Source organism: Talpa europaea (assembly GCF_964194135.1).
Source record: "Talpa europaea genome assembly, chromosome: 5".
NCBI classification, from domain to species: domain Eukaryota; kingdom Metazoa; phylum Chordata; class Mammalia; order Eulipotyphla; family Talpidae; genus Talpa; species Talpa europaea.
This window is the reverse complement of record NC_140071.1, coordinates 15,971,296-15,985,771: the sequence shown is the minus strand read 5'-3', so window position 1 is coordinate 15,985,771 and position 14,476 is coordinate 15,971,296. Positions and strand designations below refer to the sequence as shown.

The following is a 14,476-nucleotide window of genomic DNA, read 5'->3' as shown; positions in this document are numbered from 1 at the left end:
GATGAATGGGTAAACTCACAATACTGCAGCCAGGAAATAAGATCAGGGTTTGTTTTTGTTTGTTTTTTTTAATAGAGGCACTCACGGCATAAGAGAGCGCTTGGAAATTAAAAATATGATCACAGAATGAAAGAGGTTAAATTTTTTTCTGTTTTAGAAGAGCAAGAGATAATTTTTAAAAATGTATTATCATTAACAGCAGTATAAGTAGGTTGTAGACTGCGCCTCCTCTGGTGGCGCAGTGGTTGAGCACTGGGCTGTGAAGCTGCCTGCAGCCTCTGCAGTGCCGGGTTCCACCCCTGGCCAACGGCGAGGGTCCCACATGGCACGACAGGCCTCTCCTGCCATGCCCGCTGCTCCCCTCAGCAGTGTACTTCGTCAGTCTGCCTGTTGTGCTCCCCGCTCCGGCTCTGGTGAATTCTCTCACCCTCCCCTGCTTCTGACTGTACCCAGTGCTTGTATAAATAAATAAATAAATCTTAAAAAAAAAAAAAAAGGCTGCAGACATATAGGAGGGAACAGCAGAAGAAGCCAATTCCAACATTAAGGATTATTGCTTCTAAGGAATGGGAGGCAGGGTCAGCAGAAAAGGAGGTTCGTGTTTGTCTATAACACTTCAGAGGAAAATGAATTCATTGATATTCACAATGTGGATCCTTTACATTAATTATATTGCTTTAAATCTAAAAGGTCATGTGTTGTTTTGATGTAAACAACTTCGGGGCAAGGAGACAAGCTACATCCATGGGGAGAGCCAACAGTTAAGGTCTCGGAAGTGCCAAACAATAGGGTGAACGGGGCAAGAGCAAGAGTGGGATTTACAGGACTGAGAAGTCAAAGAAGCAGCCAGAGGGGGAGGATGTCTCCAACATCAGCGCCATCTACACTGAGAAACAGCGTCAGGGACAAAGCTAAGTCTACCTCTCACAAACATAACACCAACACCCTGGGAACTGAAAAGACTGGCCTGACTGCCTACCACAAAATGAATGAAGGAAGAGCTTTATCATCTCCAAGATAAAACTAATAATTTTACAATGTAAGATTAGGAAGTGTTAGAACATGCAGGTGTTTCTTCATTGCTGTCCAGGGGAGCAGCTTTTCAGTGCAACCCCTGTGCACGCAATGTTGTACCTCATCCTTGTGAATAAGCCAGACTTGAGACAAGAACCGGGTAAAGGTATGCTGACCTGCCAGGGTCAAAAGCAATGATTCCTAGCTGTCTGGGACACTGATCCCATAAAGAATCAGAGGCGAGGTCTTAGCCCCTCTCTCCAAAAATATACACATGTGCACCCAAAATTTTGAACATAATTATGAAGTTAATGCACCCTGAGTCAAGAAACCCTCATCCACACAGAAGTCAGGGAAACTTGGGAGAATTTGGAAAGAGCCACCTACTAAAGTACCCACTCCCGTGTGTTTGATTTCATTTCTGTAGGAATGAATATAGTCACGCATGCACCACATTTGGTGTGCAGTGGATATGCTGTCCAGACCTCTGTGAGGACCGTCAGAACTTCAGAGAGCTTTACACTGAGAGGTGAATGACATTTTATGTCCATGTTGACACATGCATGCAGCTCTGTGGCCTTCCAGAACGTATGGTTGTGGGTATCTGCATACCTGTTTAAGCATTTTTAGGTGGTGAGTATTCCACCCCAGACTGGACCACCACATGTCCTGAACCTGCTCTCCTGGGTACTCAATAAATAGCACCTGATGGTCTAGGAAATAAGGGTTTATACTTCAGAGGAAAACAAGTCACTACAGATGAAGAGGAGACAGAGTCCTAGCCAGACTGTCAAGTGTGTGAAAGAGTAAAGAGAAATTGACACCTGAAGCGTGCATGGGGGCAGGCAGTGTGCAGGGTAAGGAAGGAAATACTCCAGCCTGTGTTGCCTGCCAGGCTCACTTGTAGGGCCCGAGACATTTAATCTTCGGGTCATGGGTTCAACCCCATGTCAGGCACATTGTTATTAAAAGGGTCAGACTGATGTAGTGGAAAAAGAAAGTCACGCAGCCAGGAGTCAGGGAATGCAGCTGATCTTGGCTCAGCCACCACACAGCGCATTCTAAATTAAATGCCAGTGCTCTGGAATTGGAACCACTCTTGTGGTAGAGGCCAAACACCTCCATGAAGACACCCGTGAGCAAGAGCCACCAACCGTGTGGGTGACCTGGAAAAACCACCAGACAAGCGCAGGCAAGCACCTGGGGAGCCCTTGTCCGAGCCTTGCCGGCGCCCCAGTGACGCTCAAGGGCCTCTCCAGTGGGCTTCTCTTCTAACTTTAGATTCTGATGCTCCCCAAAGAGCTTTAAACACCCTATTGTGGAAACCCAATACTATCTCCCAACATAGTCACCCACAGTCTAAGTGAAATCGAATGCCTGGCTCCGATTAGTACAAATAAGAGCAGCACAAAGACCTAGAAAAGAGAGGAGTTCTAGACAGAAGAACACCAGTCTTGTCTTGTTTACCATCTCCAATTGCATTAGATCAAGGGCTAGCAGCTGTGAGGCCCGGCCACACCAGCTCCCATTTTTTGGCTCCCAAAGCCCCCTCTTCCATAATATTCACCCGATAAATATCTACAGGGGGAACTCAATGGGCACAACTAAAACACATGTAAGTAGGAAAGAGGAACTAATCTTCAGAACCGGAATAGGTTATTATAATGAGCTCTAACTTCTACTTAAAATTATAATTTTATTTATAAAGTAGGTTTTAATGATGGCACAAAGAAAAGAGTATTGTAATCTACTACTAGAGATAATCTCTAAAGCGCTAGTATTTGGTTTAGAAGATGGTATGATCTTTGTAGCAGGTATACTTTCCCTGATGAGATTGTGCTTACACTGCCATTAAATTAAGATTAATATGCTGAACACAGAATAACGGATGACCAAGAAGAATTATCCAGTAGTGTGTTGGGATGCCAAATTTGCCCAATGGATATCATTATGAGGACAACCTCTGCTGAAGACTGTTGAACATCAACAACCTCAGGAAGGAGGCCAGACAAAATGACACAATTTTTGAGCTTTTATACCAGAAAATTAGTATGAATCTAATAAAGTAAAACAGCATACGTCAAGACTTCGATATTTTCAATATTGGGACAGCCTTCTAAAGGCAGTACCACTGAAGTAAGCTCAGTGCCCTCTGTGTTCTTTCATATTCCTCAGGCAAAGGGTTTGGAAGATGGCAACACTATCACAGGTTTCCATAAACTGGGGCTCTACTGCAGACACTCTACTTCTTTCATACTTGGGACTATGCTGTCAGAGTAAAATACACATTGGATTTCAAAGTCTGTGTACAATTTAAAAAAAAAATTTTCACTCATAATTTTTACCTTGATTAAATGTTGAAATATTTTTAACATTTGAGTTAAAGTGCATTATTAAAATCAATTTCACCATTTTTTACATTTTTTTAAATGTGATTACTAGAAAATTTCTAAAATTTATAAGGTGTGGCTCACATTATATAACTACAGGACAATGCTGATTTAGAAGTCAAAGGATACTTTAAGGGTATATAATATATAAAATATTGAAGACACTACTAATATATTTCTAAGACCCTCTGTATATAATTTGACAACAAATTCCTATAAAGTATAATATAGCACAAGTATAAAAGATGTGTCCTTTACTGAGTCCCAACTTTTTGACAGGTATAGTGCTGAATGCTTCAGATAGTATATCTATAATCCTCCCAAAAGAGAAGAGGAATTTGGATCAGGGAGACTGAGAAATTTGCCCCACCTCACACTACTGAGGTGCTAGATCCAGGCTCTGAGTGCAGCTCCATCTGAAGCCAATGCCTGTATTCTACAGAACTCAGGTGAAGAAATTAGGAGGGTCCCTGATCAGAAATGATCCCCTCTTTCGAAGTGGGTCATTATCCAATGTGGATAATGATAGCCATCTAGCTATCATTAATAACGTGTTCCTTTCTGCTTTAAAGACAGAGTCCACGGTTTGGAAGACCAGCCACCTGCCCAATGAGCCAGAGGGGCCTCTGCTCATCCTGTTTTGAGAAAGGATCTGCAGCAGTGATACAGAGGTTTGTGAGACAGTTAAACAAAGGAAAATCTTTTATTTTAAAAGAAGTAAAGAGGGGTGACACAGCAACATGTAGCAGAGGCACCAAGTAAGATGTGGTCAGCTGACCTCAATGCCCCTCTAAAGGAGTCTCTCTGCTTAATACTTAGCCTGGTCTACAATTCTGACCTTAATCCACTCCTAGAAAATGCATTGGCAACAGCAACACTATGGAGCAGGAAACTCTAGAATACTTGATAGGAAACAGCAGAAGTGGACAAGAACACACAGAGAGAAGCACACTTGCCACTAACTGGGCCAGATGACCCAAAGAAAGAGCCTTCTAAAACCCAAAAACAACTTCTGCCACCAAATTTTGGAAAAATAAGGCATGCAAAACATTGCCACTCCTTCCTTCATCTTCTCCCGAACATGCTCCTAGCCGAAGAGTTGATGGAAGTCTACAGACCTCTGCTCAGCATGACCACAAGTACCCACAAAAGGCCATTTTCCTTCCCGCAACAGTTGGAAAAGGGGGGGGGAGGGGAGGGAGAGAGGAAAACCAGCGAGAAGAAGGCACGCATAGAAAGCAACAGGGACATTCAGAACTGAACCTGGGAATCTTTGAATGGCTCAGAATGGGACACTTTGTCACCTCTGATTTAATTAGAAGACTGTTTTCAGGATGCCCAAGGTCTAGGCTCATAATCAAGCACTTACGTAATCCTCCTCATTGAGTCCTTGTTTCTCAACAGAACTTTTCACCTCCATGGAAAACTTCTCAAACTCAGGTTTCACTGTCCTCAGTAGAGTGATTGTTTGGAGGGATGAGTACGCTTGCTTAGCTTCAAAGTCGTGTTTGTCTCCTCTCTTCCACGAGCCATCTCCTACGGGAGAAATAAAAATATTTATAATTCTGAGCCGGTCACCATAAAGGGGCCATTCTCCCTTTGCAACTGTGTCTCTACATGTTACTTCTGGCAGCAGGGGCAAGAGGTATTGTCACAGTTTTGCACTAAGGTAGAAGGTGACAGTGTCAGGCCGTCAAAGGAAAAGACTGTGCCCTTTGAAACTCGGGAGAGAAAGAAAGCGCTGTTGAGTTCACCGCCTCATAATAGCCACATAAAGGTGATTTTCTGCCTTCTGGACATGCAGCACAGCCAGGGTGCGAAGTGGTTTTATTCCCTTTTATTTCCTTCCACTCACACTTACTTTGTAATACCTGAGGCCAAGGTACTACTGTGAGCAATAAACCTGATGGTTATGTCGATACACAACAGCTGCAGTCTGACGACAGATATGCACAAATATTACAGAGCCTGTTGAAAGAAATCACTTAGCGATGGTTGATATTTCTTGAAATACTTCTTGCACCCCTTCAGAGTGAAAAGTAACCTAGGTGAAGGTGAGCATTTCTCTCTCTCTCTCTCTCTCTCTCACACACACACACACTCTCTCTCTCTCTCTCTCTTTCTCTCTCTCTCTCTCTCTCTCCAGTGTTGGCCACATGATATAAATTGTTGATTGACAATATTCATCAATAGTGAAGAAATGAAAATTGCTAACAGTCAGAGAGTGCCTCTGTAATAGTGAAATCTCACTGAGCAATGAAATGTATAAACTCATTTAATCTCACAAGACCCCACAATGTGAGTACAACTATTCTCTCAATAAACAAATACACCAATAAAGAGAAATCAAAAAATAAAATGAAAACTGAAGTAAGATCATTCCATTCAGAATTATACTGAAAGTCCTCAGAGGTGCATTAAGAAAAGAAAAAGTATTAAAAGCAGGAGGATTGGGGTGAGGGGGAATAAAGCACAAAGCATAAAAATGAAATGCTCAAGGAGACAGGATATTTTATAACTAGTATTTGAAAAAGCAGTTACCCCCACTGTTTTCAAGATGAGGAGATCGAAGCATGGAGAAGCTGGCACCCCGCTCCTTCACCGCCCGCCTCTTCACAAAAGCACAGGTAAATTACAAGGGTATTAAATCATTACCCTTCTCTTTGCTATTTGGTTTTTGAGAAAGCATGTCATATGCAGGCCACCTAAAGGAAACATGGACCCCTAACTTGTGACAGTCATTGTTCCTATGAATTATCATGATTCCTGAAATCTCTTCAAGGCATTCAACCTGCTCGGGTCCAATGCCAAGGTCACTTGTTCCCTATGATTCCTGACTCCACAGCAGATGCTGGAGCCCTGCTGAGCAATGTGGACACCCCTGGAGAGGCTGGAAGGGCCCCCCAGGGCTCACTCTCCTCTTCGTTCAGTGAGATGCTGTTGGCTTTGGAATTCCCATGACCACTTAAATCAGACAAGCCTGGCCTAACTGGGTACCAGGTGCAAGGTTCTGTGATAGCTACAGTGGGGAACGTGACTGTCCAGAACAGTCTCCACCACCTTCAAAGGAGGAATTTAGAGACTGACGTGTCACCAGCTGAAGATACTACAGGGTCACAGCTCGCTATGGCATGGGGGATGAGGGGGCAGCAATAAAGAAACGGTGCAGTGTATAGGGGACGAGGCAGTGAGCCCCAACAGGGGAAGGTTTCATGGGAGAAGGAGGCATCAGCCTGGCCCTAACTGTGCAAATAGGATTTTAACAAGAGGAAGGGCGGGCAGCTGGGGGCCTCCGTCTGCTGCCTTCTCAAAGCATGAGAAAAGACAGAGACAAAGAATTTGTGGAGGCACCTGTATAATCATCATCCTAATAATAGCCACCATTTATTAATTGCCTAGTACGAACAAGGGAGCTGTTAAGGGATAAATCAGACAGACCTGAGGACACAATTCATTAAGGGCTAGATCCACTCTCAATGAGCACAAGATTAAATTTCAGGCTACCAAAGAAAACTTGATAAAGTCCTCCTCCTCCCATAGGGAACCTCCTTAAAAACACCAACGAGGTCTCAGCACTTGCCTGTGCTCGTGAGCAAGTTAGGGACGTGTCCCTGCCGGAGCTGGCTGGCCCCAGCTGGTGCTCAGGCCCCGCAGCATTGCCTGTAGGGGCTGAATCCATTTGCCAGGAAGACTCCAAATTATGAACACACCCAGAACATCCTCACCCTAAGGAGCAGCCCATCTCTTACAGGCATGCAGGCATCTTCATTAATTCGTCTATAATTGGCGTGAGGCCTCAGGACTCAGCCGGAGTCATGTTTCTTGGACAAAGAGGGTCAAAGCTTCTCAGCTCCAGGAGATAGTTAACCCTATAAAGTTTTATGCCATGTAAATGGAAAATACACGTAGAACTGGAAGTAGCAACTTACTATTTTGAAAGAAGTAAAATCTGTACAATAAGTCTGTCTACCACAACCTAAAAGATAATAACTTTGGGGTTTATTTTCTAGAAAAAAGGGATGGAAGCAACAGTGCTAAGTAAATAGGAGCCAAAGTGTTACAGCCAAATTCTGTCAGGGAAGCAGGCAACACTCAGGAGGGAAGATCTTTATTTACGCCTGCGGGCTTTCCGGGCAGGCCCAGAGGCGATCTCTCTCCAAAGTCTAAGCCCAGAGCAACTAGGTTACAGAGTGTTTATTGACTGAAGCAAGGGGTACGGTCATCTGGAAATGCATGAATCAGGGTGCGTGTGGTCTTGAGGGCGCTTATCAGCTGTTCCCTGAAACTTCCAGTCCACAGGCTCTGTCCCAACTTCAGCTAATCAACAGGTCAGCCTGACATTTTCCACTTCAAAAGTACATCCTATCACCACCATGGCCCAAACTGTGACCACCAGCATTTGTGGGTGTTTCTTACCCTTGTCGGTGGCATCCCAATACCAGGCTGAGGAGGGCTAGGAAAGCAGAGGCTGCTTGGCATGACCCCCCACTAGTAGAGACAAATTGAAGTCAGTGGACAACTGGGTGTCTCTGGAGATTTACGAGCGAAACAGAAGAATGGCATGATCAGAGCCACCCCTGGGAAATGGTAATGGTCTGGAATGGGGAGACACCGAGGTTCAGAGTGATAGCCGTCCAGAGAGAGGTTAGGAGAGGTTATACGGGGGAAGCCACACCCCTCGAAATTAAACATGGTTCTCTGTGTGATTAGAGTAAAGACATGTTTTCTTTTCTTTCCTTTGTTTGTGTCTTTATAAATCTAGTCAGTTTTCAATAATACATAGTTACTGCTTTTTAAATCATAAAGAGAGTCCCTGAGTGAGAGCAGAGGGCCTTGCAAGAGGAATCTCAAGACTCCCCCAGAGTTAGGGAGTGAGGGACAACAGACAGAGGTGCGTCATCACTGGCAGCGAGGCGAGGGACAGCGGGCTGTCAGGTTGTTGTTTGTCCTTAGAGGCCAGGGCAGAGCCAAGTGGAGGAGGTGGAGGGGTGAGGTGGGCGTGGAAGTGACAGTGATTTCAGTTGGGCTCAGCAGCCCCCAGCAGACTGACTATCCAGGTAACACCACCAGGCTGGAGAGGCAGTAGCAGCCTGGACCCAGAAGAGCAGTAAGAGTTCAAGAGAGTTGGGCGGCCTTTCCACACAGCAGGTGGGTAGAAGCCAGGACTGGCTGCGCTGGGTAAGAAAGAAAGTGCAAAAAGAGAAGGAGAAGAGCTGAGCACAGACACTTTGGGCTGTTATTTTTAGTGGGCAAGAGGAGGCGAATCTAACTGAGAACCAGAAAGATTCCAAACTAAAAGCTATGAGTTTCCAGAAAGAGGCAGATGGAAACAATATTGAGGCTCCAGAGCCGAGCTGTCACATCAGGAGCCTCCCTAGCCACACATGTGACTGTTTAAATGTAAATTAATTAGAATTCAATAAAAGCTAGAAATTCAGTTCCTTGGTCACACTTGGCACATTTCAGATGCTCAGAGGCCACATGTAGCTAGCGCGTGCTGTATGGAGCGACGCAGACAAGAGCCCAGTCAGCATACCCGAGGGGGTATCCTGATATTAATGCAATAAAAATAAGCAAATAAATAAGGGAAAAAATGATCCACACTATAATTAACTGTGACAGAGACACATGAGGTGAGCACATGCTGACAGGAAAATGGTGCCACAGATTGGCTCAATGCAGGGTTTTCAATCTGTAAAACACACATCATCTGCAAAGTGCAAAAAAGGAAAATGCGATAAAATAAAAATAAAACAATAATAATAAATTTTAAAAGCTCAATATCAAGTGTGTATTCATTAACAGAGAGCATTTTTCTGGAATGGCGTAGCTTGGTGTGAGGAAGCACTAGGAAAGGATGCGGTAGACAGACTTTTCCAGAACACACATCTCATTCTTAGGACACAAAATCCCAGGGAAGGCCCTTCACTGATGACAGGCACCAGAGCTTTGGTCTGGGCCACTCTGCCTGCCCTAGGATTCTGATATTGCTCCTACTCTGTGGAGGAAGCAAGCAGCAGCAGCAAACACCAACATGTATCTCCCTATATCCATTCTCCCTTCTTCTTTAGTAACAGATTCCTGAGATGATTTGGGGCAGCAGTGACTCCAACTAAAAGCATACATACATTTCCTGACCACTCTTGCTAGCTGGGGAAGCCAAAGATAGGTAAGCAGAAGTTAATGAGAGGGGCTGGCAGGACAGCCTTCCAAAAGAACTGAATCAACTGATCTGGTTTCGCGTCTCATCTTTCCTGTCTAGTCTAGAATTAGGACACAATTTCTGGAGCCCTACCTTGTGATCTTGAGGACATCATGCACTAAACTTGAGGGAGCAGAAAAATTAAGTTGGACTCCTGTTGGCATTATGGAACCACTGTCTCTGGTCCTCTCTGGACTGCTTACAGGTGAAAGAATAGCCCCCAATAGTGATTTGTTTCAATCACTAAAGCTGGTGTCTTGGCTATTTGCATGCAGATGTAATTCCCAATGCCCGCAGGTCCTTAACATGTAGTAGATAAAACAGGTAACAGAATACACAGTCCTAACTCTATTTATAAAACTAACCACAGGAAAATGTACAAACCTAACTTAAGCACTATGCATAATTGTCAAAGTAAACTGAGACTAATAGTAAGTATAGTTACCACTTACTAAATACTCATGTTCCAAGGAGTTTACTGTGTATCTCACATACATCCAGTCAGCCTGATGCCAGATGGTAGATACAGTTATTATTGTTGTTAGAATTAAGGCTTCAAAGGAAAGCAGGGTTAGGTCAATTTCCAAGAGCTAGCATGTGGAACATTCTCTCATGCAGACTGACATCAGAGCCCAAACCTGAGCAACCGTACTGCAAAAGGTTAGTAAAAGGGGAACCTCATGGGGAATGCCCAGGATACTTGAAGGTTTGCAAGAGCACCCTATATATCTCTATGCAATTAAACTTTCAAGAAGCAAAAAAAGTGAACTCACAGAAAAATGTCTTTAAAAGCTGTCCAGACACCTCCAGCAATAAGATATATATGTATAATCAAATATATATAGCTGTGTATATGCATCTGTATATATATATATATATACACACATATATGGTGTACGTATATTTGTAGGTAGATATATATCTGCCTTCTTATGCATTGAGGACACAACATCATTTTTCCAGTATTCTTACCAGAAGTATATAAACTCAGTCTTAACAGGTGAAAATACCAGATAAATCTAAATTAATTCTACAAAATAACAGACCCATCCAAAGTGTCACATCATGAAAGACAAGGAAAGATTGAAAGACTATCACAGATTGGGGGAGTTTAAGGGGACACAATAACTAAATACAACATGAGATCCTGGATTGGATCTGGAAACAGAAAAAGAACATGTGAAGAAAAGGTAGAAAATTTCAAATTAGGCCTAAGACTTAGTGTAGTGTGCCTGTGTTAATTTTCTTATGATCATTGCACTGGTTATTTAAATAGTTAGCATTATGGAATCCAGGGGAAAGGAAGACATGAACTCTGTAATATTTTTGTAAGTTTTCTGTAAATCTAAAATTATTTTAAAATAAATTTTTTTTAAGTTTTCTAAAAATTACCTCTAAAAAGAAGTTAGGTCCAGATACAGAGTTGAATTGTTTCCATCTTTCAAGGTCTATTCTTATGGTATATATACTGTTCTAGAGCATAAAAACAATGGGAATTGTTCCAATTAGCTTTATAACGCTAATGTAAACCTAATATTAAAATCTGGCAATACCATCTCAAGGCAAGAAAATAAGTGTCCAATCTTCACTCACAACTATATATTCAAAAATCCTAAATAAAACACTAAAAACTCAAAAATCAACAATATGTCTAAAAAAAATCATCAAGATAAGTACCTTAACTCCCAGTGTCTCAGTATTAGGAAGTCTATTTTAAAAATAGGGCAAATGTATTTAGTAACACTTACTACCTACTTTTTAAATCATATTTAACACACTAGGAATAAAAGGATACTTTAACATCTACTTAAGACAAGTCAAAGTATCACCACTGGTCTATACTATTATTCTGGAAGCTCTTGTCAAGCAAAAAGAAATAAGGTATCCGGCTATCCAAACATGGGGGAAACTGCTACTGTTTGTTGAAAATGATATAAAAATTAATATAATAACATATTAGTATTATTAAATTATTTGTTTTAATATTACATTTAAATTAATATAATAATTTAATAGGCAGCATCTTGGCAAGCTAAATAAAGAAAATTCAGAGCTTTTTATGTGATAATTAATTTTGAAAATGTGATGGGAAAAGATCACAAGCATAGTGACAATTCAAAAACATAAGTGGTGCAGAGTTTAAGTGAAGAAAACAGCAAATCTTTGCTCGTGAACATAAAAAGAAATTCAAATAAATAAAATAATTTAAAAGTTAGGTGGTGCAGGATTGACAGGATGTAGGAAACCAATTTCACTCATTGTTGCCAAAAAAAAAAAAAAACAACTCTTTAGAGGACAACTTGGGCATCTATCTGTCAACACGTAAACACACATCATTTTTGACTCAGAAATTCTACTTTCAGAAAATGATCTTACAGGTAATATGTAGCCCTGTATATAAATGCGTGTGTGTGTGTGTGTGTGTGTGTGTGTGTGCTTCATCTGTGAATGAAAGGAATTTGGGTTCCTAACATGAGTATTGCATTGGCCCATTCACACACTCACCTCCAAATTCTACGTTTGCAGTTGCCAACTTGCATGACTCAGATTAGATGCTTTTCACTTTTACCAGTTCCCACTACTATCTCAGTGAATTCAGTGCTGAGTTACAAGCGCGAGCTGCTGGTGGGGGCAAAAGGAAAGCGCCCGCCTGCTCTTGTAATGAGAGGCTGAAAGACAACCACGGCAGGAAGACGGGAAAACCAAGCTCCACTTTTATCAGCCACAGGAGGCCTGGGCTACTTTTGTCCATTGACTTTTCTTCACCTCCATGAGAAGTGGGTTTTACTGTCCAAGCACGCAGCTCTGTTGCTTCCGTAAACTGGGCTGCCGGAGAGCCAAGCAGAGGTGTATGCTTTGAAGATTAAAATCAAACTCTGTCTCCACAGCAAGAACTGGGGAATGGAACTCAATGTGCACGGCCCTGTGTGGTGAACACACCTCATGGCTCCCCATCAGAGCTTGGTTTTGAGCAACGAAGGTACAGTACGTGGAAGAGTGTTCCCCAATCCTACATGTCTACTCAGAGAATGCCCCCAGCCACACTCGGGAGGTGTGCCTGGGAGGTGTGCTCCTGACAGCCTCCTCCTCATCCCCCTCACAGAAGTCTGGCAGCTTCCCCAGCTCCACCTAAAGGAATCACAAGCTTTCAGTCCTGTACACTGATGCTGTCAAACTTCAGTCTCAGATCTGTTTAAGAGACAGTGATCTGGAAGGAGCGGGGCTGTCAGCAGTGGGTTCAAAATGTTTACCTCAGTTGACAGTACTGGTCCATTTATTAGTTTTACAATGCAGCCCTTCACAAACACACATATAACATGCACAAACATATACACACATACAATTGTCTCTCTAAAAGAAAAGTTTCATGAATCAATACATAATTCTACATGTGACACACTCGGACGTGTCCTCTTCCAGTGAGATGTTTTGCTCTAGTCCATACTATTAAAAATTCTGCCCAGAAGAGCTTAAAAGAAACTTCTCTGAAGAGGAAATGCAAATGGCCAACAGGCATATGAAAAAATGTTCAACATCACTTGTCATCAGGGAAATGCAAATCAAAACTACCATGAGATACCATCTTACACCAGTGAGAATGGCACATATTAAAAAAACTAGCAACAACAAATGTTGGCGAGGGTGTGGAGAAAAAGGAACTCTTCTGCACTGTTGGTGGGAGTGCAAACTGGTCCAACCACTGTGGAAAGCTGTGTGGAGATTTCTGGACCTACTAAACATAGAGCTTCCATATGACCCAGCAATTCCACTCCTAGGTATTTACCCAAAGGACACAGAAACATCAATTCCAAAGAACACCTGCACCCCTATGTTTATAGCAGCACTGTTTACAATAGCTAAGCTTTGGAAACAACCCAAATGCCCAAAAATAGATGACTGGATCAAGAAGATGTGGTACATATATACCATGGAATATTACTCAGCATTCAAAAAAGATAAACACATGCAATTTGCTGCAACATGGATGGCGCTGGAAGGGATCATGCTCAGCGAAATAAGCCAAAAAGAAAAAGAAAAATACCGGATGGTCTCACTCATAGCAGGAATCTAGAAAACTTAAATAAGGGACCAGGAAAATGAATAACTATAAGAAAGTGAAAATCAAAATCAACAAAAAACTATGAACCAGAGACACTTTTAGGGGGGCGGGGGCGGGAGGGGAGGGATTGGGGTCAGAATGGGGGGCTGCAATTGTATGGGGAATATAACAATAAAATTTATAAAAAAAAAAAAAAAAGAATTATGTAAAAAAAAAAAAAAAATTCTGCCCAAATCTCACTAGATTAATCCCTCATGGGGGAAACAACGGTGCTGCTGGGAGGGCAGCAGGGAGGGGTCTTTGGGGCCTGGCTGTGCCACCACTTGGAGAGCTGAAGCAGCACAGGCAAGTCCCCTTGGCTTGAGAACTTAGCAGAAGTCGTGGGAATGTTCACAAATTACTAAAATCCAACTTAATGGAAATCAGATCTACTGACGTTCATTCAAAGCGCTGGCTCCCTCGCGCACCCCCTGTGTGACACCCAGCAGGGGAGGCGAAGCTGGAAGCAGTTACCGTAGGAGGAGCTGTTGAAGAGCTCGATGTTGAAGAAAGCATAGTCTCCGCTGGTCATCCCGTGCCTGTGCGCCGCCAGCATGATGCTCCGGACCGTGTCGCTGCTCGCACACATGATCACCACTGGGGAGGGAGGAACAGACGACACGCGTGAGTCGCCCCTCACCAGGGACAGCCAGGACCGCAGAGCCGCGGGGACGTTTGACGAATGACTTGCAGATTACCGCGGGGGCAAGTAGGGGGGCAGTTCCGTGGAGAACCCAGCATCCCCGCCCGCCAGCACCCCTAAGCGGGGCG

General features: G+C 43.0%; 1 protein-coding gene across 1 annotated transcript in view; it reads right to left on the bottom strand.

Moving 5' to 3' along the window:
- NPR3 (natriuretic peptide receptor 3) overlaps positions 1–14,476 on the bottom strand; it is a gene marked incomplete at both ends in the record, with an annotated part of 51,357 nt that overhangs the window by 25,490 nt on the left and 11,391 nt on the right. The window contains 2 exons of the mRNA XM_084233773.1: positions 4,774–4,940; positions 14,180–14,302. Coding sequence (XP_084089899.1) covers positions 4,774–4,940; positions 14,180–14,302 — 290 coding nt within the window. The remainder of the gene's footprint in view (positions 1–4,773; positions 4,941–14,179; positions 14,303–14,476) is intronic.